The sequence below is a fragment of the Montipora capricornis genome, chromosome 4 (assembly GCF_036669925.1).
Source record: "Montipora capricornis isolate CH-2021 chromosome 4, ASM3666992v2, whole genome shotgun sequence".
NCBI classification, from domain to species: domain Eukaryota; kingdom Metazoa; phylum Cnidaria; class Anthozoa; order Scleractinia; family Acroporidae; genus Montipora; species Montipora capricornis.
Window position 1 is genome coordinate 3,351,881 of NC_090886.1, and position 27,500 is coordinate 3,379,380.

The 27,500-nt window shown below is 39.5% G+C and overlaps 3 protein-coding genes and 1 long non-coding RNA gene across 6 annotated transcripts in view; 1 reads left to right on the top strand and 3 right to left on the bottom strand.

Annotated features, from left to right (window-relative positions):
• The window catches only part of LOC138045227 (uncharacterized), a 41,984-nt gene extending 39,356 nt beyond the window's left edge, over positions 1 to 2,628 (top strand). For all 3 annotated transcript variants that reach the window (XR_011131551.1, XR_011131553.1, XR_011131552.1), the window contains one exon: positions 1,422 to 2,628. This is a non-coding gene — a long non-coding RNA (uncharacterized lncRNA). The remainder of the gene's footprint in view (positions 1 to 1,421) is intronic.
• Positions 2,629 to 3,621: 993 nt separating this feature from the next.
• LOC138045219 (QRFP-like peptide receptor) lies at positions 3,622 to 6,476 on the bottom strand. The gene has a single exon (XM_068891634.1). It carries the CDS (start codon positions 6,196 to 6,198, stop codon positions 5,140 to 5,142), a length of 1,059 nt encoding a protein of 352 aa, XP_068747735.1. The 5' UTR covers positions 6,199 to 6,476; the 3' UTR covers positions 3,622 to 5,139.
• Positions 6,477 to 13,488: 7,012 nt separating this feature from the next.
• LOC138045220 (QRFP-like peptide receptor) lies at positions 13,489 to 16,648 on the bottom strand. The gene has a single exon (XM_068891635.1). It carries the CDS (start codon positions 16,019 to 16,021, stop codon positions 14,963 to 14,965), a length of 1,059 nt encoding a protein of 352 aa, XP_068747736.1. The 5' UTR covers positions 16,022 to 16,648; the 3' UTR covers positions 13,489 to 14,962.
• Positions 16,649 to 25,025: 8,377 nt separating this feature from the next.
• The window catches only part of LOC138045222 (somatostatin receptor type 4-like), a 2,626-nt gene continuing 151 nt past the window's right edge, over positions 25,026 to 27,500 (bottom strand). Inside the window, exon 2 of the mRNA XM_068891637.1 lies at positions 25,026 to 27,141. Coding sequence (XP_068747738.1) covers positions 25,544 to 26,587 — 1,044 coding nt within the window. The 5' untranslated portion in view covers positions 26,588 to 27,141 and the 3' untranslated portion in view covers positions 25,026 to 25,543. The remainder of the gene's footprint in view (positions 27,142 to 27,500) is intronic.

Genomic DNA, 27,500 nt, shown 5'->3' on the forward strand with positions numbered 1-27,500 from the left:
CTTCCTGCATGTACTGAATAAACACAAGCTGACCTTCCGACTTCTATAGTTTTCAACTTTTCCAGACCAAGAATAAAAATGTCACAGACAAGCGTGCTTCCACAAAACGCAGTTTTATTATCAGCGAGAAAATGAAATGAACAGCAATGGATAACGGCTTTTCACTCATTGTGATGGAGATCAGTATTCAAATGTCTGCCGAAGACTTGCCTAGCCTCTTTTTTGATTGCCGGCAGCCTGAGCGGAAGACGCGATAAAGCGGCCCTTTGAATTTCAGAGAATTTGTTAAAGCAATGCGCTGTTTAAATTGTGGTTTTTAGGGAGTGCAATCGGTTGTTTTGTGAAGTTAAGAACCCCTAAGAACGTTTTTTCACGTTTCTTGCACCCTTCCGGGAAGGGGAACTGATTTGAGCTTGAGCACGTTTTCGATATATTGTTGAATATCTGATTTCCTACAGTCCAGCTACGTCTGTGGCGTTTTCGAGAATTTAGGAGATTAATGTAACTGCTTTTATTCGTGGAAATTGATTCTTCCGTCGATGACGGCTCAAAATTTTATTGCCTGAAGAGACTTTTTTAATGCAAAGTAGTTACTGCGACCCCACAAGCTTTCAGCTTTTATACATATCGTGTATAAATAAAGTACCCTATCTATCGGAAGCAGATTAATAAAGCCACAAGCATTTAAAAAATGTTTTTAAAACAAGAAACTTCAGCTTTAGCGGATATTTATGTTTCACGTAGAGGTAACTTATGGATGTTTTGGAGTTTAGGTGATTATCACCGCGATGTATTAAGATAAAAAAATAGGCTCAAATGTGGAAACGTATGACACTGTTTCCTGCTGCACATCTTGGCAATCCTCAGTTTACATTTCTTGAAATTTGAAACAGTTCTAATATTTGCGAATTTTTCTCTAAAGTCCAATAGAAAAACGTTAATTAAATTATTCCCTATCAACTTTCATGACACAGAGTCCTTAGCTCGTTCCCTTTCTGACTTTTTACAATGAAAACGGTCGAAAATCGAAAAAGTTGATTCAGAACGGCAAATAGTTCAGTGGTTTTACTTGTTACAATAGATTTGTCCGGCAATATTCCGTCGCGGTGTAGAGGAAATGCAAAATTTTGTCTCTGGGTTTACTTTTGCATCTGCAAGGAATTCATTAGCTCAATAATCCTGAAAAAATATATCCTGAGTTGCTGCTAAGATCACCATTGACTTTGACAGTTTCAGAGAGTTGTTATTCCATTCTTAAAGGGGTTTGGGGAGAATTATTTCTTTCTTTGGCTTATGGAAACACGATATGTTTTGTTAATCTTGTTGTTGGTTTTTTAGGAGAAAAGAGGGGAAGAGGTAATTTTCAAGTAACATTAACTCTGCTATTTGCCTAAAACCTTAATCTTTTGTTTTCACTGTAGACTGAACAAATGGTGCAGCTATTCCAGCCCTCAGGCGAAGAAGCGGTTTCGGGAAACTGAACTGAGACTCTCACTCGCTGGCTGTGAAAGCAACAAGGAAGTAACCTTTTTAGGTGTGTCAACCTTTTTATAGCTCACTTGGCTATTCTTAGCGGAGGGGCTTTCAGTGCAGTTTGTTTTAGACCATAATTATTTGGTTTTGAAAGTATTGTTTTGAAATGATGGGCTTTGAAGAGGAGGTTACTGATGAACTGAGGAATTATTCTCGCTGTTGAGTGAACAATCTGAGTTAATAACTTGAAAAATGCCCGAAAGGACTCATTTTACGGTAGCCTGTGTGGCTGGCGAGGTGAATGTGCGCATGTGTGCAATGCGAGCTGCCACGAGGGGCTTCCCGAGCAGTGAAATGTTCGACACGAAACGTGATATCTTTTTAGTCTTGTAAATTGGCGGTTATCGTTAATTCCTATTTTGCTCCGAATTGCTCAGTATTTTCGCTAATCAGAGCACTGTCTCAGGACTTTTTGGTAACAGATGAAATGGAAAGAAAAAACCCTTGATCCATGCTCCAGTTACTCGAAGGGTGGATAGCGCTATCCACTGTTTTGCTAGTGTTTATCCGCTGGATTTTGATTTATCCGGTGAATAGCGTTATCCACCTTTCGAACAACCGAAGCCAGAACTCCTTTGTAGTAACGGCGTCTTTCCGCTTTCACCTTTGAAGATCAATAAACCGATATTTTACTCGTGCTTTCCGGGGAAAAATCCAGAGCTTGAATTTCGGCGTGTTTTTTTTTTTTTTTTTTGTTTGTTTTTTTTTTTGGCGTTCAGTCACAAATCGCACTCAAGCTTGTAAAGCTTTCGCGAGGAACTAAGAACTAGAAACCAAACTCTCTCGTCCAGATAAACTACGCCATATTGACTTTTGCGGCCTGATGTGAGCATGCGTGTGTTCTACAATTGTTGAAAAGAGTGTTCAAACTGCTTCAACACTATTCAACATTCTCGAGAACAAAAAAAAAAAAGTTTAATCGATGTTGAGTGAAAGTTTAAACCGATTTAAACTTGATTCAACAAGCTTTCAACATTTTTTACGCTTTCAAACAATGTTGGACGACCTGTTCAAACGCACCGAACATTTGGTTCAACGAAGTGGTGAATGCATGTTGAAGAACATGTTGAAACCCTTTAGACGGGTCTTTACGCAATAATAATTATAACGCCGGGCTTAAAAGTGCTGTCTGCGAATTTAAAATAAGTTAGGAGAACTTTAATATGAGGAGTAGGAGAAGGAGGAAGGGGGACTGGGACTCAGGAAGTGGGAACTTGGGTAAAAAACCCTAAAGGACTCTCGTGGCCTAAAAATGGCATAGAACAAACAAATACGAGATGCTTTCGTGAAGCATACACTGGGTTGCCTGTGGTACGTGTTACCGAAAATCAGAAGGCACTGAATTGTGTGGTATTGAACTACAGCATTTAAAGCTTTTATTTGTTATTCTGAAGAATAACAAATAAAAGAGAAGCGAGAAACACTGGCTTCTGGGCTGACATGTTGATAATTTTCAAGTTCCCTCACAACTTCTTTTCACCACAATTTTAACCGTAAATATAGAATATAAAAAGTTACAATCAGCGACAAACATTTTGGGAGATTTTTTGCTACGTTCAATTTTATTATTGTACTTAAATCGCAAAATCGAAAGTGACATCGCCGTGATTAAGTTACCGCGGCATGTTTACTCGCCAAACAGTGAAGCATCTGTGTCAAATGATGGCAAGATACCGGGTTTTTGTAAGTTTCTTTTTCTGTCAAGTGTTATAAAGTTTGACAATAAAGTGAGCGAAGTCAAAACAAAGATCACAATCGCCCAACTCTTGAGGTTGACCATTTGTTTATGCAAAGTCAAAATTTACTCTTCAAGACGCGTACGACGTTATTTATCACCAGGTAATTCCATCATTTTGGAAATAGCAGCTACTTTATTATTCATCGGCGTCACAATTTTTCACTGATTTTGGGGCTCATTTTGTTGAAACTCAAGCACGCTTCCAACAGACCTGTTTACTTTCGTGACCCCTTCCTGCTTACAGAGCAATACTAAAAAAATTTTCCCATATCACATTTCAATCTTAAGCTCGAAAATTCAATACACAACATGATATTGTAATTCACAAAGGCAGAAAATACCACAGAATCCTTTTCCAGCGAAAAATTTATTGAAACCAACAACATATTTGCCCTTAGAGGCGAAAACCTCTTCCTATTTCATTGCGTGCGTGGAGACAAGAAACTCAATCGTGTCAAATTACCATGTACTTCAGGTTCAAACCCTTTCCTGAAGAACCTTTTCCTTGAATAATGATGCACAAAATAGTCGACAAGCTTTCTTTCAAATAATTCTTGACTGTCACATTTCCAATTATTTTTTTTACCTGACTTTGGTGAACCCATAAGTTACCAGATAATATTCCGTTTGGTTTCAGTGTTGTACATAAAACTGCACTCCTGATAAAACATTGGAAATACAGCTCACTTTTATTTCGGCTCGACGGGCGAAACATTGTTGCCGAAGTCCATTACTCGTCGCTTTTAAGATTCCAGATCATCATCGCCTGTCTTGTTCATCCAAGTGACGTTCTATTCTTGAGCTCCATGAGGGTCTATTTTGTCGAAAGATGCACTAAAACGCCATTCGAGTTGGAATAACTTTTGACGCCATTGCTGGTTAATGAAATATTCTCCGGTGTGCACCACAGAAATCTACGCATTACCCCAGCCCCCTCAAACCTAACAAATACGCACACAAGACTCTATGCACAAAGACACCACTTAACAGGGGAGTGACAGGCAAGACTTTTCATGACACGGAAAGAAAAAAGAAAAGAAAACAAACAAATCTTACCCTTTTTCCGACTGGGATTGACATACGGCAACCCAGTAATAATCTCTTTCATGCACGTCCGTCTCAGTAATATTCTAAATGAGTTAATTGCAGACGGACAATAAAAAAGTGTTTTGTTTAAGCAAATTATGAGGTTTTGAGGCCGTTTGTGAATTCGTTGACCAAAAGTTCTGCTTCTCGGAAACTGAACAGGAACTACAATTGTAGATAGCAAGTAATTAAAATGGAATTTGCTTGAATTTACATAGTTTATTACTGAGTTGGTTACTGTCTTAATTCTTGCATTACTCGATTTTGTTGCCCATATTCTTCAAGAAGTGGAAAACCGCATTGGCTTCTATTTTACACTTGTCAGTGATTATTGAGAATTCGAAACTCCGTAGAGCAGTTGGACTCTCGAACCTTGGGAACAGAATTTCCACTGATATACAATTACGTGATTTTTAAACGAGGTATGCAAAATATCGTTCAAATATTGCTTCAATCGAATGGTTTTCAAGTCCCAACAATCTGCAAAGCTGATACTCCGATTCTATTCCTGGATTTCACATGACGTCACAGCCGCCATGTTGGTGTCCCCAAACAATGAAATGGCGGTTATGTTGGTGTCCCGATCCAATCCTCCGGGAATTGAAAGCTATTATTATGCTTACGTTTTCTTTTGTTTTCGTTGAAAAACATGGCTCTTGATCACGTGAGTGAAACCCAAGAATAGTTACACTGTAAAGCCTACATGTTCCTGAACTTCACTGAGAAACTTAGAACTATCTGAGACAGTGCTTGGTAAACTGAAGTCTTGTTTTATAAGGAAATTAACTTTGTTGCGAGGGAACCTGAGAAAACTCATTCAGTTCAGAAGTTTTCCTTGACGATGTTTGGCTAGAGATGGTTTTCGTGGAGGCTGATCGAGGTTTTCGTTTCGTGAATTTGTTGCAACAGCAAATCAAATCCTTGAAGGAGAATCGAAACTGCTTGCTGTAGAAACAGTAAATGATGGGATTCACCGCTGCCTGAATAAAAATCATCATTTGTCCCAACCTCCAAATCGTATCTCCGTTGTAGATGTAAAAATATCTCAACGCACGAACGACCATAAACGGACCATAACAAATAAAAAACACAAGCGTTACCACAGCTAACATCTTTGTCACTTTTCGCTGCTTCATCCCATGTCTTTTATCCGACAATAAGGAAACTCTTGTCCTCGCATGATTAGACAACAACTTGAATATTCGGATGTGTGCCCAGGTCATGAATGCTAATGGCAAAAGGAACAATAAACCCGCTTGTATCGCGTAATAAATTTGCCTGCCATTGTCTCCCATGTTCTTATTAAGACACATTTGTTTGCCAGTTTCCTCGTCTTTCTCAATGTGATATGCGTACAGAAGTGGCGTGCAGGTTAAGATTCCAATCGCCCAAATGACAACAGCGATGAAAGCTCGCTCGGTGCTTTGTTGAGTGCGCGCTAAGACCGGTGAAGACACTGCTTTTAACCGTTCTCGACTGATGGTAACTAGAGTTAGGATAGACACTGTGTAGCACGATTCAATGAAAAAGCTCTGAGCTTTGCAGATTGGATTTCCACCAAACCAATTACCATTACCGATAAAGGCGATTAGGTCGAATATGGAAAGCAAAGTAAACATGAGATCCGCTGATGCCAGACTGGCGATGAAGCAAAGAAGAACAGACGTCGTGGCCTTGTAAGTCCGATAACAAGTTATCAATGCCAAGGTATTGCCGACGAACGCAAGTGAAAAGACTGTGCCATACAAACAGTAAAAGACTATCGTCATTAAGGGTGATATTGTGGAGGCATCTTCGACGCTGTTTCCTGACTTGTTCTGGAAACTAGTTTCATCCATCATGTTTGTGTTTGAAACTGAAACTCTGAAACTGAAAAACTTTATTTAAACACGTGACATTGATGAGCCTAAAAAAGACTCGTTACAAAAATTTTGTTTGTGTTCTCACTGTAGAAACCTTTTGCATTGAATCATCCCCCTTGATAGGGAACCTTTATATTTGCCGGAAGTGATTTAATAAAACACGAGTCAAAAAAATGTAATTCTAGAGCATTTCTTCCTGAATGGGCACACCCATGTTATTAAATTCCTTCAACTCCAAAAATTTGGAAGTACGAAATACGAGCGGAAAAAGCGAGCAAATCCTTCCGAAATCGAAAAAAACTTGATGAGAACTGATGCGATGTTGTGTAATACCTTGTTGTCAGACAGACGCAGGCTCATCACAAAAACATTTGTTGCCTTTTCGCGTACTTCTAAACGTCGGAATTGATCCAAACTTTCCACAAAAAAAGTTTTTTTTCTCCTTTTTTGCTTTATTCAAAGAGTAATTTCGCATTCCGGCGAAAACATTTTTAGTTTAGCAACGCTTAACGCAATCATTTACCATATAAGGTCAAACCAAGGTATATGAGCTGATAACCGAGATTGAGTGAACCAATCAGAGCACGCGAAATGCATTATCCGAAGTTGAGAATTTAATAATCACTGATAATCACTTCACCTTCGGCGAATAATTGTTAAATAATCAAATAAGACTTAAAACCTTCATAATGTGTAACCGTCAAGTTAATATTTACAATAAACAAGATTTGATATTGGATTAGTGATTGATAGTTTTGTCTAAGTGATAAATTTTTGACCTAAAAACTACATTAAAGGAGGAACTATCTTCTACGGAATAAATTAGAAAATTCAATGTCCCTCACCAAAGTAAGTCTGTTAATCATCCTGGAGAAGCTTTTCACACTGTTCGCGTTACGACACTCGATTGGCAAGTGATTCCGCACAAAATTGGACCTCTATAAGATATGCGGAATACTTTTTGATATTAGATTTGAAGGGTGGGATTTCCAGCCTAAGTCTGTTCCTTAAATTATAAGAGGGTTGCAATTTTACAATATGTGCTGTCATACAGCATGGTAAATCATTGTGGTAACATCTTATAAGTTAGTTTCAGGATGGATTGTTTATAAAAAATTTCTTAGAGTGTCCCATTTAGCCCTGGTGAGGGCTTTCGCTGACGGTAAGTCCTTAGCAAAATTAAAAATGACTCTTGCTGCTCTGCAGTGTAGACTTTTTCAAGTGAGTCGAAATCGTCTTGTCGGTTAATACTTTCCAATACGGATATACCGTACCTTACTGCAGGAATTATAACTTTAAAGTACAAATTTCAGAGATCCTCCTTTAGGTAGGAATCTGCTCTTCTTTATAAGGCTTAGTTTGTTAGCAAAAGTCTTCTTCAGTTCCTTAATGTGAATAGACCAACCAAGCTTGTGGTCGCCGATAATCACACCCAGAAGTTGACTATGTGTTACCCATTCTAATTTGTTACCACCGAGATATATGGGTGGAAGAGGGCCAGTAAACGATCCTCTAAAAATTAGCATACCTTCGGATTTCTTTGGGTGTGGTGTCAGCCTGTTCTTCACGGACCAAGCATACAACTCTTTTAGGGATTGCTTTAAAGTGAAAGTATTGTTTTGAAATGATGGGCTTTGAAGAGGAGGTTACTGATGAACTGAGGAATTATTCTCGCTGTTGAGAGAACAATCTGAGTTAATAACTTGAAAAATGCCCGAAAGGACTCATTTTACGGTAGCCTGTGTGGCTGGCGAGGTCAATGTGCGCATGTGTGCAATGCGAGCGGCCACGAGGAGCTTCCCGAGCAGTGAAATGTTCGTCACGAAACGTGATATCTTTTTAGTCCTGTAAATTGGCGGTTATCGTTAATTCCTATTTTGCTCCGAATTGCTCAGTATTTTCGTTAATCAGAGCACTGTCTCAGGACTTTTGGTAACAGAAGAAATGAAAGGGAAAAAGTCTTGAACCCGCAGGCTCCAGTTGCTCGAAGGGTGGATAGCGCTATCCACTGTTTTGCTAGTTTTTATCCGCTGGATTGTGATTTATCCGTTATCCACCTTTCGCGGAACAACCGAAGCCAGAACTCCTTTGTAGGAACGGCGTCTTTCCGCTTTCACCTTTGAAGATCGGCAAACCGACATTTTACTCGTGCTTTCCGGGGAAGAATCCCGAGCTTAAATTTCGGCGTGATTTTTTTTTTTTTTCTTTTTGGCGTTCAGTCACAAATCGCACTCAAGCTTGTAAAGCTTGTAAAGCTCAGGCGCGAAGTTACCAAAGCGCAAAGGTGGTATGGTTGTGCAATGGCTGATTCATCTTTAAAAGCACATACGTGAAGTGTATTAAGCCAACGTGCATGCGTAGCGTTGAAGGAAAATGACGTTAATATGGTTTCTAATACACCCAAACCACGTACAAATGCAGACACCATTCACGGTCGACCCACACTAAAAGATGTCGAGCGTTTTCGGAAAGGGTCGGCCCGCAAACTTTACGACAGATCACTTTATGAGCGAACATTTATGAGTAAACTTAACGAGAATAGTTGCTATCACTCTAACCTAAATAATAAATAATAATCTAGCCGAGATCTCTGCTGTATTTCTTTTTCTTTATTTTTTATTTAACGATTCAGGAAATGAGGAAAGCCCCAGTTCACGCAGATATGCGTCTAGTTCTTTTATTTTTAAGGACTTATTTGTTCTCGTATAGAATTTATAGTTCTGCTGAACTATGACTAGGCCCATGCCTCGAATTTTATATCTTTAGCTTCGTCGTGAAGTTTAGTGACTGCCCCCATTTCACTGATTAGCATTATTTTTTAGCGAGTCGTTATACACATTTACAACGGAATTAGGGAGGAAAGCGTGATTCCAAATATAATAAAAAATATAAAATAAATATAAATATAAACAATGGAGTAGTGTGGTGGTCACTGCTTTGGGTTAATCAGCGAATGTTCCTGGGTGCGTGTTCTTGTGCAGACATTATGGTTGTAAAATTATTTCATCAATGGATCAGTACGGGATGATTAAAAGTGAAATTAAGGCATTCTATTTTTTTTTTCAAACACCTCTTTAAGCAAATTTGAATGCAATCATCATTTTCTCTAGTTTAAACTTATTATTTTGTTGCTTCCCTTTAATGGGGTGTTTACATGATACCGGGACGGGCACCGGGACGAGGACTTTTCGTCCTGGATCGAGTTGTCTCTGGTTTCCTCTTGTGGCTGTGCATTCGTTTACATGATACAACCAGAAAATGTTATACCGGAACAAGTCATACCGGCGCAAGTTTACCCCAGTTTCTATACCGGAGCGAGAATTTCATTCCCGCACGAAATCCCGCAAGTGTCTTGTGAACATGGAACGACCACTCGTTTAGATATGAACTTGACCTCTGGATGGACTGGAACGGGCATGCGCATGCGTGAATTTTGTCAATCCAAAATGGAATGTATTAATCAACGTCAAGTGTGCCTTCATACAAACACGATATAAAGTAAACTATGCATCATGTGAACACGATACGAAATCAAGTAGTCATCCCGGTATTAAACTCGCGCCGAGGCGAATTTTCTCATGTAAGCAGCCTCAGCTTTTCACGTGACGTCATCGCCGCCATGTTGGTGGACGAAAACAAAAGATCTCTCATTAGCTTCTTTTGTTCGTCCACCAGAAGTCGTACTTTTCTCTATTTTTTTATTGGTGTCTCTAGAGGTTGGCTGAAAACGTCCTTTTGAATGTCCGGACGACAACATGCATATGAGTAAACAACCTTTCATTAATTCTCTAGATTTACCTCGAGGATGTTTTTATGAATCCTGTCGTTACTTCGCAAACATTTTGTAATTGATAAAATAATATATGAAATGGATCATATATGAACTGGTGATATGAAATCAAGTGAAGCTTTGATCCTTGCAGTTATGAACGCAATTTTTGCGAATGCGTAAAGAAGCCTGAAAAATTTCAGGACTTCAACGGAGTTTGAACCCGTGACCTCGCAACACCGGTGCGACGCTCTAACCAACTGAGCTATGAAGCCACTGACGTTGGGAGCTGGTCATTTGTGGGTTCCAATGTTCCCATGAGGAATGAATCAACGATAAAATGATATATGAAATGGATCACATATGAACTGCGGATATGAAATCAAGTGAAGCTATGATCCTCGCAGTTATGAACGCAATTTTTGCAATTGCGTAAAGAAGCCTGAAAAATTCATATATGTTCCATTTCATATATCATTTCATCGTTGATTCATTCCTCACGGGAACATTGGAACCCACAAATGACCAGCTCCCAACGTCAGTGGCTTCATAGCTCAGTTGGTTAGAGCGTCGCACCGGTATCGCGAGGTCACGGGTTCAAACCCCGTTGAAGTCCTGAATTTTTCAGGCTTCTTTACGCAATTGCAAAAATTGCGTTTATAACTACGAATATCATAGCTACACTTGAAAACATTTTATAACACGAGCAAGATGAAATAATCGCAAAGTAGCAACACAAAAGTGTTTATTTTCGTTTTCGTTAGATTTGCCTCTCCCCTCCCTCAAACTCTCTACCTCTGCACGCCCAGCACGTGCCTTTGACATTTTGGTCCATTTTTTTGCTGTTCTAGTCCTAACAATGATCGGCGTAAAATGACCAAATAGAGCGTTTCCACTCACGTGACTAGAATGGATGCTAATTTAATGAAACAAAATAAATTATTCGCCTAGAAATAGAGTTAAATTCCCAGAGGATTAGTTTGAAACACCAACACGGCCACCGTTTCTTTGTTTTGGAACACCAACATGGCTGCGGTGACGTCATCTGAAAACGCTCTTTTGGAAATTATCAGTGGGGATTACATGAGCACCCGACAATAAATTTTACAAGTTTAAAACTCGAAAATGGTAATGTAGAATTCCTTTACTGATAATAAAATTATCGTTATATCCAAAACATGATGATTCTGTGCAAAAACTATCTTTATCCACAGTCAGCCGACGATAAGCGGTTGAAGAAACTGTTGATAACTTTAAAAAACAAAAACAAAAAAGATAGGTACTTAAATTTTGAATGATAATTTAGCAAAAGCTTACGTACCTCGATTTCAATTCCAATGATAAAGCCTTAAAAACTTTTGAAGAAATCCTTTGTATGTAGCCTCGCTCCGCGTTCGAGACCATAAATCCCGATTTGGACGCTTGACTTTGTAGAAATTTCGCTTTGTTTCGTTTTTGTGTGTGTGTTTTCTTGATTAGTGACACGGGATGATTTTAAAACGGGAGTTTCTTTCGTAGGAACTGAGGCAAACATCTGACTTGCTAAAAATTCAATTGAGCCTCGTCTGCATGTGAATGACACTCGCTGGGCAGTTAGTTACCTTGGGAACAAAATTTTGCTGTTATTGCGATTGAGTGACCTTAAAGTTGATAATAAATTCTCTGAGCGTCAGGCTATGACGCTGGGGGGTAGTTTGAACGGGAAGAATCAGATTTCCATTTTATCCTGAGTGATTTTCTTCCTTCTAATTGTCTTCTCATCACAAAACTTTGGATTTACATTAAAACAGCCAACGAAATTCCGTGCAATAAAAGATTTGTCTTATTTCGAGTTGTTTGTTTTCTTTCTTTTGGGTCACTATTCTTTTCCGCTATGCATCCCCTTGTTATCAAAATATCTTATGATCCAATAAGCAAGGGTCAAAGTCCTGCAAACGGAATGGGCTCGGAATTTTTAACTCATCTTCGTAAACAATTTCATGATTTGGATGTGTCTAAAAAGGCCCGTTTAATTTAAACGGTTTCAACATTTGACCAACTTTCGTTCAACAACAGTTGAACGGGTGTTGGGCAAATATTGAACGCAAAAACAAAGTTGTACGGAGGCCATTCAAACGATTCCAACATTGCGCCAACAAAAGAACCAACACTTTCGCGAAATTTGATTGCGAGGAACTAAGAACTAGAAACCAAACTCTCTCGTCCTGATAAACTACGCCATATTGACTTTTGCGGCCTGATGTGAGCTTGCTTTTATTCTACAATTGTTGAAAAGAGTGTTCAAACTGCTTCAACACTATTCATCATTCTCGAGAACAAAAAAAAAGAGTTGAATCGATGTTGAATGAAAGTTTAAACCGATTTAAACTTGATTCAACAAGCTTTCAACATTCTTTACGCTTTCAAACAATGTTGGACGAGTTGTTCAAACGCACCGAACATTTGGTTCAACGAAGTGGTGAATGCATGTTGAAGAACATGTTGAAACCGTTTGAACGGGTCTTTACGCAATAATAATTATAACCCCGGGCTTAAAAGTGCTGTCTGCGAATTTAAAATAAGTTAGGAGAATTTTAATATGAGGAGTAGGAGGAGGAGGTAGGGGGACTGGGACTCAGGAAGTGGGAACTTGGGGAAAAACCCTAAAGGACTCTGGTGACCTAAAAATGACATAAAACAAACAAAGACGAGATGCTTTCGTGAAGCATACACTGGATTGCCTGTGGTACGTGTTACAGAAAATCAGAAGGAACTGAATTGTGTGGTATTGAACTACAGCATTTAAAGCTTTTATTTGTTATTCTGAAGAATAACAAATAAAAGAGAAGCGAGAAACACTGGCTTCTGGGCTTACATGTTGATAATTTTCAAGTTCCCTCACGACTTCTTTTCACCACAATTTTAACCGTAAATAAAGAATATAAAAAGTTACGATCAGCGACAGACATTTTGGGAGATTTTTTGCTACGTTCAATTTTGTTATTGTACTTAAATCGCAAAATCGAAAGTGACACTGCCGTGATTAAGTTACCGCGGCATGTTTACTCGCCAAACAGTGAAGCATCTGTGTCAAATGATGGCAAGATACCGGGTTTTTGTAAGTTTCTTTTTCTGTCAAGTGTTATAAAGTTTGACAATAAAATGAGCGAAGTCAAAACAAAGATCACAATCGCCCAACTCTTGAGGTCGACCATTTGTTTATGCAAAGTCAAAATTTACTCTTCAAGACGCCTACGACGTTATTTATCACCAGGTAATTCCATCATTTTGGAAATAGCAGCTACTTTATTATTCATCGGCGTCACAATTTTTCACTGATTTTGGGGCTCATTTTGTTGAAACTCAAGCACGCTTCCAACAGACCTTTTTATTTTCGTGACCCCTTCCTGCTTACAGAGCAATACTAAAAAAATTCTCCCATATCACATTTCAATCTTAAGCTCGAAAATTCAATACACAACATGATATTGTAATTCACAAAGGCAGAAAATACCACAGAATCCTTTTCCAGCGAAAAATTTATTGAAACAAACAACATATTTGCCCTTAGAGGCGAAAACCTCTTCCTATTTCATTGCGTGCGTGGAGACAAGAAACTCAATCGTGTCAAATTACCATGTACTTCAGGTTCAAAGGTTCAAACCCTTTCCTGAAGGACCTTTTCCTTGAATAACGATGCACAAAATAGTCGACAATCTTTCTTTCCAAATATTTTTTTTTACCTGACTTTGTTGAACCCACAAGTTACCAGATAATATTCCATTTGGTTTCAGTGTTGTACATAAAACTGCACTCCTGATAAAATATTGGAAATACAGCTCACTTTGATTTCGGCTCGACTGGCGAAAGATTGTTGCCGAAATCCATTACTCGTCGCTTTTAAGATTCCAGATCATCATCGCCTGTCTTGTTCATCCAAGTGACGTTCCATTCTTGAGCTCCATGAGGGTATATTTTGTTGAAAGATGCACTAAAACTCCATTCGAGTTGCAATAACTTTCGACGCCATTGCTGGTTAATGAAATATTCTCCGGTGTGCACCACAGAAATCTACGCATTACCCCAGCCCCCTCAAACCTAACAAATACGCACACAAGACTCTATGCACAAAGACACCACTTAACAGGGGAGTGACAGGCAAGACTTTTCATGACACGGAAAGAAAAAAGAAAAGAATACAAACAAATCTTACCCTTTTTCCGACTGGGATTGACATACGGCAACCCAGTAATAATGTCTTTCATGCACGTCCGTCTCAGTAATATTCTAAATGAGTTAATTGCAGACGGAGGCAAATTATGAGGTTTTGAGTCCGTTTGTGAATTCGTTGACCAAAAGTTCTGCTTCTCGGAAACTGAACAGGAACTAGATAGCAAGTAATTAAAATGGAATTTGCTTGAATTTACATAGTTTATTACTGAGTTGGTTACTGTCTTAATTCTTGCATTACTCGATTTTGTTGCCCATATTCTTCAAGAAGTGGAAAACCGCATTGGCTTCTATTTTACACTTGTCAGTGATTATTGAGAATTCGAAACTCCGTAGACCAGTTGGACTCTCGAACCTTGGTAAAGAATTTCCACTGATATACAATTACGTGATTTTTAAACGAGGTATGCAAAATATCGTTCAAATATTGCTTCAATCGAATGGTTTTCAAGTCCCAACAATCTGCAAAGCTGATACTCCGTGTTCTATTCCTGGATTTCACATGACGTCACAGCCGCCATGTTGGTGTCCCCAAACAATGAAATGGCGGCTATGTTGGTGTCCCGATCCAATCCTCCGGGAATTGAAAGCTATTATTATGCTTACGTCTTCTTTTGTTTTCGTTGAAAAACATGGCTCTTGATCACGTGAGTGAAACCCAAGAATAGTTACACTGTAAAGCCTACATGTTCCTGAACTTCACTGAGAAACTTAGAACTAACTGAGACAGTGCTTGGTAAACTGAAGTCTTGTTTTATAAGGAAATTAACTTTGTTGCGAGGGAACCTGAGAAAACTCATTCAGCTCTGAAGTTTTCCTAGACGATGTTTGGCTAGAGATGTTTGTCGTGGAGGCTGATCGAGGTTTTCGTTTCGTGCATTTGTTGCAACAGCAAATCAAATCCTTGAAGGAGAATCGAAACTGCTTGCTGTAGAAACAGTAAATGATGGGATTCACCGCTGCCTGAATGAAAATCATCATTTGTCCCAACCTCCAAATCGTATCTCCGTTGTAGATGTAAAAATATCTCAACGCACGAACGACCATAAACGGACCATAACAAATAAAAAACACAAGCGTTACCACTGCTAACATCTTTGTCACTCTTCGCTGCTTCATCCCATGTCTTTTATCCGACATTAAGGAAACTGTTGTCCTCGCATGATTAGACAACAACTTGAATATTCGGATATGTGCCCAGGTCATGAATGCTAATGGCAATAGGAACAATAAACCCGCTTGTATCGCGTAATAAATTTGCCTGCCATTGTCTCCCATGTACTTATTAAGACACATTTGTTTGCCATTTTCCTCGTCTTTCTCAATGTGATATGCGTACAGAAGTGGCGTGCAGGTTAAGATTCCAATCGCCCAAATGACAACAGGGATGAAAGCTCGCTCGGTGCTTTGTTGAGTGCGCGCTAAGAACGGTGAAGACACTGCTTTTAACCGTTCGCGACTGATGGCAACTAGCGTTAGGATAGACACTGTGTAGCACGATTCAATGAAAAAGCTCTGAGCTTTGCAGATTGGATTTCCACCAAACCAATTACCATTACCGATAAAGGCGATCAGGTCGAATATGGAAAGCAAAGTAAACATGAGATCCGCTGATGCCAGACTGGCGATGAAGCAAAGAAGAACAGACGTCGTGGTCTTGTAAGTCCGATAACAAGTTATCAATGCCAAGGTATTGCCGACGAACGCAAGTGAAAAGACTGTGCCATACAAACAGTAAAAGACTATCGTCATTAAGGGTGATATTGTGGAGGCATCTTCGACGCTGTTTCCTGACTTGTTGTGGAAACTACTTTCATCCATCATGTTTGTGTTCTCAGGGTAGACTGAACTTTCTTTTACATTGAATCATCCCTCTTGATAGGGAACCTTAATATTTGCCGGAAGTGATTTAATAAAACACTAGTTAAAGAATGTCATTCTAGAGCATTTCTTCCTGAATGGGCACACCCACGTAATGGCCCATTTCCGAGTTGCTGTTTGCGCACAGGTAACCCAGGCTCACTGTGTGCGTCACGTAGGTATTAAAATATAGAGAACATATGAGGCGAAGTTTAGGTCTGAAAATTTGCTAGAAAATGGTAATAAAAATCGATAAAACTTATCATGTGGTGAGCTGTTGTTGTCTTTAATACGTACACGAAGTTTCGGGGAAAATGGTCCCCGTTCACCTTCCTTCATAATATAGTGACAAGGTAGGAGACGGAAGCCAGCGTACGGACTCCGATCGACCCAAAACAAGCACGATTTTTTCCGCGAAAATCAAATCCAGTCGCTAAATAAACACGCCAGGTTCGTGGAATAGGAATTTCTCTAAACCATGAATCCACTGAAGCATCTCCAGGTAGCAACGCGGAGCCACCAGACTCCGTAAAACTTGTAAGTTAACCTGCTAAAATGGCGGCCAGAAAGCGTGGTACTCACGAAGTGCCCAATTCAAAATGGCGCTGAACTCTGGACGCCTGGTGACGAGTATAATAAGTTCTGGAGGGAGGGGAGTCCCAAATTGCTAAAAACAAAACTCACTGAGCAATTTGGGACTCCCCTCCCTCGAGGGAGACTCGATCAGGCTCTATTTTAGTTTCGCGTGGTACGTATTGTAGAGTTGGCGAAACGAAAAATAGAGCCTGACCAAATTCCTCTTAGAAATTCCTTCCGCCCACTTTTTTTAATTGATTGACATGTCCTTCATCGGCCAATCAAATTTACTATCATTACACCAATACACTCGTTGACGGCAGATACACGCTATTTTGTTTTGACCAGAGTTAATTACCTTGGGAGGAATTATAAACGAATTCGAAAGTTACCTTTGGCGTTAATTTGAGAAAAACAAATTTAAAGCATGGGAAATGTTACTTTCTGTACCATTTCGACGACTATATTGCAGCAAAGGCCAGTGTAATTCTTCTTCCGAACTTCACTGACTATGCAATCTTGTAAGCTTGACATCTTAATTTGTAATTGAGATAACCTAGCATGTTGTCGTTTGATAGTTTGGCAATAGATTTGTAAAGAAAAAAACGAGAAATACAGTATTCCTTTAACGTGTTTGCCCATCTTTTGTGATTTTTTTCGGGTAATCTTCAGTTGCAGTGTATTTCTAGAATTGCGCGCAGTAAAATCATGATAAGTAAGCTTAGCCGTTAATTTTTTCATGGAGTACGAACAGATGGACTCGCGCACTCGCAAAGTTTCTTTTATTTTTGTACAATTGGTCTCACTGGAAACATTCCATTTTAGTTTCTGGAAAGCGAGTTTTAAGTCAACTCAACTGGAAACATTATGAAGCAATCTTGACTCCAAATTGTACAAACAAACCTTGTCAGGTATACCCTGGGTGACAGAGGTTCTATTTTCTTTCGCGAGGAGCGAGCGGTTAAAACGGAGAGGCGAAAACTACGAACCTCTGGTCACGGCGGTTCTCACTTCCATGCAAATTCGGAATACGATTACCTTGCCAAACCGGTTTTCTACAGTGATGTCAATGTTGTATCCAATTCAAGTCCTTTGGGAATGGAACGTTTGATTTTTGACAGTTCCCATCGTGCAGCAACCAATCAAAAGCGACATGAAAACACAAACTAATGGGCCATTTCCGAGTTGCTGTTTGTCTCGGTTTCGAAGTGAGTCTTGGTGCACAACTATTGTAAAGGAAATCGGTTTGATTTGCATAAGAATACTCAACTCATTTCCATTTGAATGGTTGTGCACCAAAACTCGCTTTGAAACTGATGCATGCAGCAACTCGGAAATGGGCTCAGTAATGTTGGTGGCTGCGGTTTAGTTTTCTCACGCGTGACTAGTTTCTTACTCGAAACTCCATATTTTTTAGTGTTCACGGTTTTCGGATTTTCTTTCAGATCTAGGATATGCGAATCAATCAAGGCATTCAAGGAACAAATAACGACTACGATCGACTACGATAGCACCTTTTAGATAATGAATCCACAATCATGCAAATACGAAAAATCTTATTTAGAATTTATAGCTCTGCTGAACTATGACTAGGCCCATGCCTCGAATTTTATATCTTTAGCTTCGTCGTGAAGTTTAGTGACTGCCCCCATTTCACTGATTAGCATTATATCTTATTAAGTCGTTATACACATTTACGACAGAATTAGGGAGGAAAGCGTGATTCCAAATTGTTTAAAATATAAACAACGTAGTAGTGTGGTGGTCACTGCTTTGGGTTAATCTGCGAATGTTCCTGGGTGCGTGTTCTTGTGCAGACATTATGGTTGTAAAATTATTTTATCAATGGATGATTAAAAGTGAAATTAAGGCATTCTATTTTTTTTTTCAAACACCTCTTTAAGCAAATTTGAATGCAATCATCATTTCCTCTAGTTTAAACTTATTATTTTGTAGCTTCCCTTTTAATGGGGTGTTTACATGATACCGGGACGGTCACCGGAACGAGGACTTTTCGTCCTGGATCGAGTTGTCTCTGGTTTCCTCTTGTGGCTGTGCATTCGTTTACATGATACAACCAGAAAATGTTATACCGGAACAAGTCATACCGGCGCAAGTTTACCCCAGTTTCTATACCGGAGCGAGAATTTCATTCCGGCACGAAATCCCGCAAGTGTCTTGTGAACATGGAACGACCACTCGTTTAGATATGAACTTGACCTCTGGATGGACTGGAACGGGTATGCGCATGCGTGAATTTCGTCAATCCAAAATGGAATGTATTAATCAACGTCAAGTGTGCCTTCATACAAACACGATATAAAGTAAACTATGCATCATGTGAACACGGTACGAAATCAAGTAGTCATCCCGGTATTAAACTCGCGCCGAGGCGAATTTTCTCATGTAAACAGCCCCATCTTTTCACGTGACGTCATCGCCGCCATGTTGGTGGACGAAAGCAAAAGATCTCTCATTAGCTTCTTTTGTTCGTCCACCAGAAGTCGTACATTTTCCTATTATTATTGGTGTGTCTAGAGGTTGGTTGAACGTCCTCTTGAATGTCCTGACGACAACATTCATATGAGTACACAACCTTTCATTAATTCTCTAGATTTACCTCGAGGATGTTTTTATGAATCCCGCCGTTACTTCCCAAACATTTTATAACACGAGCAAGATGGAATAATCGCAAAGTAGCAACACATAAGTGTTTCTTTTCGTTTTCATTGGATTTGCCTCTGCCCTCGCTCAAACTTTCTAATAGGGAGCTTAAGCACGCGCGTTTTTGAGACGCGGACGGCGACCTCGTCCGGTTGCCGTCCGCGTCTCAAAAACGCGCGTGCTTAAGCTCCCTAATATCTATGCACGCCCAGCGCGTGCGTTTTACATTTTGTTCCATTTCTTTGCCGTTGTAGTCCTAACAACGATCGGCGTAAAATGACCAAATAGAGCGGTTCCACTCACGTGAGTAGAATGGGTGCTAATTAAATTTAATGAAACAAAAGAAACTATTTGCATAAAAATAGACGCGTGACGTCATGTGAAAACGCTCTTTTGGAAATTATCAGTGCGGATTACATGAGCACCAGACAATAAATTTTACAAGTTTAAAACTCGAAAATGGTAATGTAGAATTCCTTTACTGATAATAAAATTATCGTTACATCTAAAACATGATGATTCTGTGCAAAAAGTATCTTTATCCACAGGCGATTTGCCATAAACTTGAAATACACCGGGTCGACTTTTTTTCAAGGATATCGCAAATTCTTGTCTCTTTCCTTTTGCTGTATTTCTTTCATGTTATTCGATAGTCTTAAGTGGTTGTTTCAATGTTTCATTCTACTTTTTGGGCATTTTGGGTGTCATGAAATTACATCATTTTGCGTGACATAGCCCCTTTAGTAATATTATTCCTGTGAAGTTGGTGCTCAAACGAATCAGATACCACACAGCTCTTAACAACGTCTAATTTCCTTGGAAAGATATAGACTGCAGCTCTTTTTTGCTTAGGATTAAGCTCCATTATTTTTGTCATAGATTTTTTGAAAAACATTGTTTTGTGGACCAATCACGAAAGCCGTTTTAGATAGTGTGTCCTGCGGGATCCAAACGACATGAAAAAAGCGACAAACAAAGATTCCGGAGACTTTTTTCTCCGTTTTTGCCTCCCGTGGCCGTCCATAAGAATACGGCGTTTTGCATCCTCTCGCCAGAGTGTTGATTTTTTAAAATGGAGATATATCGGATTTTGGATCAATTGGAGGCGGCGTAGTCCAGTGCCGTTAGGGCGTTGGGTTTGCATGCCGTTGCCCCGGGTTCAAATCCTGTTCTAACCTCTGGTTTGGGTTATTTCCGGTTCCGGTTGTCCCGGATTCAACTCTACCACGCTTTGTAAATAGCCAAGTCAGGGAACTGGTTTTCTCCTGCCAGTTGGGGTTTTTTATCATGTTTCTGTTCAGTTTGAATCGTTTCTTTCATATCATTAAGAGTTGGGGTGCCTGTGAACTAGCTTGATGCTAAGTGCACTTCCACTATAAACAAAGCATTCGTGTGGACAAAGCTACAGTAGTCTACTAACTCTGGTGTGGACGAGTGAAAAACGGAGGTTTCGAATACCATGACATCAGAGGCTCGTGATACCATACAGAGCACACTTCCACGCATGCTCTGTAGGTGGAGGTTAGCGTTTTCGAATCGTACTCATGTGGACGGGCAAATACGATTCGAAAACTCGATCTATGTGTGGACGTAAATTTTTTCGTATACGGAGGAAAAAAAAAATCTTCGTTTTCGAAAATATCCGGATACGTTTGCACGGGACTTAACAAAAGGCCAGGGAAATTTTGATTTCTTCATTTATGAGGCGCTTTTTATCAAAGCCGTCAATGTCATCCTTAATTTATGAAGCCCTCTTTTTCTTGGTTGTAAGGAACTTTAGAAACAGAATGTGGTGTGCAATATTTTTTCTTAAACTTAAATAACGAGAAGATTGTTTCTTACTCGCAGAAAGAAGCCTCCGCTAAAGGCAAAAAAGGTTTTGTCAAAGCAAAATCAATTTAGCTTTTTTATTTTAAGTGAAAACATGTACGGCTGATTTCAGTGAAATTAAGCTTTTGTATTATTGAAAAAGTGTACGGGGGATTTCAGTGTCCTACTTCTTTCCGTTTTTAAATGAAATTAGACAATAACATTTGTTTGGAAATTAAAAGAAATGTTTTCAGCATTTAATAACTATCGGCAAGAACAGAGTTGTGCCGCCTGTAATAATTTAACATTATGATTTTTATTAGAAATAATCACAGCATTGAAAATTAATTAAGTTGCGTGCCTTGATTTGTTTTCAGAAACAGTTTTCTTTTAAATTTCCAGAACAGATTTTTTTAAAAATAATTACATATTTGTAACTGTCTTGAATAACACATGTCGACTTCCATACCAAAAATAGTAGATTTATTATTTTGTCCGTGTATTTGTCATTGAAATCTACCTAAACATCTACACTTTACAAATTTAGGGAAACCGAAGTATATTCTCGTTGGGATTGAATCCGTACAGTCAGCAGGATTACTTGGTGACACTGTGACAAAAGACATTTATGGCAATTTATTACTTCTGCATGTGGTTGGCAGAAGCCACCGTTCAATTATTCAATGCGCATGCGCCGCTTGTATTGTTATTTGCGGGCAATCAAATACAATATACATATCTGCCAACTGATGAGGCCATGTATTTGAGCTCCAAAGATCGTTAGACAATGTCCGGAAAGAAATTTTAAAATTGTACATTTAATTTGAAAGCCCGCCAATTTCTAGCAACTGTGTTTTGGAGAGTTTCCTATAGCTCAGCCCTTTTTTCTTGCTTTAATGTTTTTTACGCACTTGTCTTTGTTTTCACAAAACTCATGCACTTACCCGACGACCTGTTGCCTCAATTATCAGACTGAGAAAATGTGACCAGATTTGTCTTAGCTTTGGCCCGTGTGTCAATAGGCACTATGGAATTTAAGAAACGGCGACGGCTACGACTACGACATCGCCACAAAACAGTAATATCATTGGTTAAAAGAGCATAAATAATCGTGCTGCACGTGCAGCACGGATTTTAGCAAGTATCTTAGCGGTCCTCTGCATAACAACGACGTGAAATCACCAAATTTAAGGTTTTGACGACAACGTGAGCATGCAACAGAGAATCCTTCGTTCTCTATTTTAACTCTGAAACCGTTCGTACCAATCTATTTTTAGGATACTTCGCCCATATCGTAGGACGTGAACGAGACTGAATAATCGCGAAAGACTTATGATAGAGCCAAGTTAAATTTTGAGGTCACGTTTTCGTCGACCGTCACCGTCGTAGATCTTAAATTCCCAAGTTACTAAAGAATCAACGACGGTGGTTTCAGTGAATGAAAGCCGGCAGAGAATGAGACAGAGACAGAGACAGAGAATGAAAGGTTCAGATCGTTAAATTAGGGACCTTAAACAAGGACGACGACGACAGCTGCGAGAACGTTGTCTAAATATAATTTCCCGTTACTGTGCAGTTGCACCCAACGACCAATTTGTTGTAAAATGTATTAGCTGTGGTCAAACTACACACTTTTGCCCTAGGTAAACTTGACTTGTTGACAGTTTTACCTAGGGAAACTTAAATTTAGAAGTGTGACCGGTTTTTCCCCACGTAAATTACCTAGGGAAAATTTTTTCCATCGAAGCTTGAATATGTCAAGAGAACAATGGAATTTCCCTTGACAGTTACCCTACATGTTTTGAGGGGGTAAACTGAAATCCCGAGGTAGTTAGCCAATAGATGCTCGTCGGCAAACGCGCTGATGATAGATTTGATTTAATCGCGTCACGTTTTACTTGAAACACATAGAAGTGCAAGTTCTTTGTCGCTTTGTCGCATGTGTGCTTGTATCAAAGGAAGAAGATGGCCTGGTTCAGATCGAAAGTGTAAGTATAAATTATTTGCAATCAGTACACGTTTCATTTGGCTGGATTTACGCTTGATTTTACCTTTTTTTACCTTTATTAATCCGGCGGTTTATAATTTCGTTTCAGAAACCAGTTTGCTCAGGGAGACGAACAGGACCCGATCTATAATGGCTTTCTTTTCAATCGGCTACATCAACAGAATCCAGGGGCAAGCGGACTGTTCCTTCAAAATCAATTCATCCCACCAACTTCATGTTTACGCGGCATGAAATTTAATCACGTCAATCCCTTGTAAACCTAGATGTGATTTTGTTAATGAAAATAAATGTTATTAAGGCATTTTCAGGTGTTCTTCAGTGTTGCTGGGAAACCATTATCTGTTCCTTTTTCTCAGCAAGACACAAGAAATTTCCCAGCCAGCTAGATAAAATTGGTTGGTTTCCCAGCCAGCTGATCAAATTTATCTCCCAGCCAGGAATTCCGCGCGCTTTCAAATCCCTGGATCCGAAACGACCGAACAAAAGCGACAAAACCGGGACAAAACAGGTTTTTTCCGCAAGCGCAATCACTCTGACCAGCCGTTGTATGTTTGTGACTACTCTCTGGGAGAGGAAAGGGGTTTTTTTTTTTTTTTTTTTTTTTTCAGTCGTCCTCAGTCTTCAGAGTTTCTACAGTCAGCTCGGGTTGAAATGCTAGAAAAAGTTAGTAATTCCCAGGCAAAACTTTTATCAATAACAAAATTTCCCAGCCAGCTCATCGAAACACCTGTATTTTTCCCAGCCAGCAAGATTCTTCTGGGGAACAGATTCGTTGGGTGCCCCTGACTGTAATAATTTTGCGATTACTCCAAGTCACTCGGAATGGAAAGTGAGCGTCAATTTTCCAGAAGTAAAATTGGTGAGAATGATTTAGATATTTCAAGGAAAAATTGAAAATTAATCGGCAGGTGTTCACGTCCACCATATAACCTCAAATTTGGTGAATTCACGTCGTTGTCAGAGCGAGAACGGCATAGAAATATACACAAATGCTGAAACGCACTAAGCCTATTGTTTTGTGGCTCCCTATTCACGTTGCGGTCAAAACCTCAAATTTGGTGACTTCTCGTCGTTTGTATGACAAGCACTGCAGAAATATGCTCTAAAGAATATTGCGTTCCGCAGATCAGTGCAGCAGGATAATTCTCCTCATTTGATCAATGACGTTATTGTCTTTTTGGCGTTGTCGTTGCGCTAGCTGTCTTTGCTTCGTATAAAAAAAAGTAAAGTAAAGTAAAGAGATTCAACGTCGATAACTCGACGGTCCCTCATTTTACTCCCCCCTCTCCATCAGTGCTCCGTTTTACGGGTATTTAAAGCTACTTAGCTACACGAAAGGAAAGAAGTCGAAATAAGGATGCGAGATCCGGGAGTCGAACTCAGCACCTCTTTGCACCAAGGCCGCGCACTAACCGACTTTGCCATTCTTGCTCCTCTCCTCGTACGTTCCCGCATTTGTCGAAGTGAACTCCATTTTGTCTAAAGGGAAAGGAAAAGCCTTTTTTTCGAGTGAGAGGTCGTAGTTTCTAACTTTCATCCGGAAGACACTCGGAGTCTTAAAGTAACTGATGAGAATGTGCTGTTTTTTGGAATGAACTTTGCAAATCGTTTAGATAAAAAGCCCCCCGCACTCTTTTTCACAGAGAATGTAGAACGGTACCCAGTCCACGATGTCAGAATCTGCCATAGTGCTCTGTGATTTTGAATACATTCGCTCAGAGGCGTTTCATAAATGCTAATTAAAAGCGTACTCGTTAGTTTTGTTAAAGAAACGACTGCGTAAAAATCATACTTCAGAACAGAAACGATGCAAAATGAAGGCAAAACAAACTGTCGTTAGTTTTGTGAAAGAAACGACTGCGTAAACGTCATACTTCAGAAAAGAAACGATGCAAAATGAAGGCAATACAATAGAGATGTTTTATTAATCAATACAACAATATCATGATCTGACACATATTTAGCTTCATTTTAACTGTTCGTTCGATTCTCTGCCTTAAAATGTCATCTAGAAGAAAAACAACTCGTGAACATAAACGCTGAATACTGAAGTCATATACAATTTGACGCTTGGTGGGAGCGTTGCTTTCGAGTATTAACAAATTCTTGGTTTCGCCTCGAAATTTGTAAATGCAATTTAACCCTGCCGCTCTATTGAATTCATCACTCTTCGAACAACAACAGCAATACTAAAAAAGTCCAAAATGGATAAAGGGGGCCCGGTTTAGTTTTTAAGGAAACTGTTATGCTGCATCGGTTGGGAGTTGATATAATAGACCACCGTAGGGAAATCGGAAAGCTGACTACGGAAGAGCTAACGTTCGAGAGGTCAGCTTTCAAATTTCTTTACGGTGGCCAATTTACTCTATAAACTCAGCTAATAAACACATTTTTGTGTTAAAAAATGTCTAAGATACATTGCACCTTTATTAATATACGGTATTGTCAATGGAACTTTCAACGTTTTCCGTGCTCGAGGACATAAGCCCGCATCTGCACGTTATAAATCTTTTTATGAAAACCCTGAAATGAAGGATGTAGAAGCTGTAGATGAAAGGATTCGCTGCCGCAGAAGCCATAGTTAAAAGCTGACTAAGTTTCCAGACAATTTCTCCCTCGTACCATTTAAAATAACGGAGAGTTCTCGTGATTATAAATGGAGCCCAGAACGCAACAAAACAAAGGCAGACTGCCCTAAGCATTCGAGAGGCTTTTTTCTGGCGCGCTCGCCTCAGAACTGCGATTTGACAATGGTTTGGCGAAACTTGCGATCGAAAAACGCGTTTGATTTTGAACTGTGTCCACAACATAATCGCAAGAGGAAAAATAAACAGTACAACAGTGGCTAGACTGTAATAAATCTGTCTGGCAAAATAGGACCAAGCCAAGTTGTTGCACACAGTAATGCGGGACCCTTCTGGAGAAGTGTCTAACCTGTAGGCGTACAAGAGAGGCGAACATAGCAAAAAAGCCATGATCCAAACTAAGACCGACCATAGCTTTCTGGTCTTGATCCGTTGAATTCGAGATTTGATTTCCAGCTCACTGAAGGACTTCAAGCGTTCTCGACTTATGGCAATGAGCGTCAGGATGGAAGCCGAGTAACACATCTCGATAAAGAAGCCCTGAATCTTGCACATCGCTGCTCCAAGAACCCACTCGTTTAGTACAGCGTATAACACATCAAAGACCGTCAGCTGTGTAAAGAGAAGATCTGCAATGGCGAGATTTGCAATGTAACAATTAAAAAATCCAGTTCTTGTTGGCCGAAAGGCGGCATTGCGTCCTCTTCGATTGCAAATGTATAAAACCACAATGTTACCCACATTTGACGCAAAGAATACGAAGATGTAGAAACAGAAGAAAAAGATTCCTGTAAACGAAGTAAGGCTGATGATGTTCGGGACTGCCTCGTTCTTATTTAGGGTCGACGATGAATTTAGACCCAGGCTGATGTTAGAGTTTTGTTGCATCTTGCCGTAACCGCTTGCGATAATTAAAATTGTCAATTCCCTGCGTGTGGCGCAATTCGCGTCTTTCTCCGCGATTCTTCGAGGTCACCAGTGATTAAAGACAAACTGGTCTTCAATTTCCTAAAAGTAATTTAAAATATGACAAGGTTAAAGATCGACTCCGCATAAAACAATCGATGAACAATTAAAGCGACTGTTGTGAACTTAAAAGCTGTTGCTATGCCGGAAAAGAGCCGATAACCGCATTCATTTCCAGTGTATACATATTTCCAAATGTTTCTGTGTGTACTTTAAAACTTCAGCAATGCTAATGATGTGTCAACTTACAGCCGAAGGGCCCTAAACATCAATATATTTCGGCTGGGAAAATGGTAAATGTCCAAAAACAACTGACATGAGCCTAATATTGGTAAACCAGAAAACCCAAGTTTCGCTGTTAACTTATCTTTTTTCCCGATCTTGTACGCCATTTTATTTCGTTGCCAACGGCAACACATCGCTTTTCGATATATGATTATGGAGCTGTAGAACGTATTTTGTGCATTTGCTGTCACCTAATGTAAAACAAAAAAGTGTCAAAGAAGTTCCTTGTCCTTTCTGTAAATATAAAGCAGATGATTGTGGATGAAAAGCTTTTGTTTGTTTTAAGATGGCAGAATGTTACACGTGGTAATCTTTTATGTTTTCTCACGCTTAGACGTAAGGCCGGACAACCGCCACTTGTAGTTTCCATTAAAATACAAACAGAGCGATTAAATGAAAGCTAATGTTGAGGAAAAATTTCTTAAATAGGGCATTCTTTTTAGACTATTCTTTTTAATGACCTTCCGGAGTTCAATGTTGTTACTTGAAAAGAGAACCAGTGGGAGCCATAAAAATGTGAAATTCTATTGAATGTCGATAAAGATCATTT

Coding starts and splice junctions, on each gene's coding strand:
- LOC138045220 (XM_068891635.1), bottom strand. CDS start 16,021: ATGATGGATGAAAGTAGTTTCCACAACAAGTCAGGAAACAGCGTCGAA.
- LOC138045219 (XM_068891634.1), bottom strand. CDS start 6,198: ATGATGGATGAAACTAGTTTCCAGAACAAGTCAGGAAACAGCGTCGAA.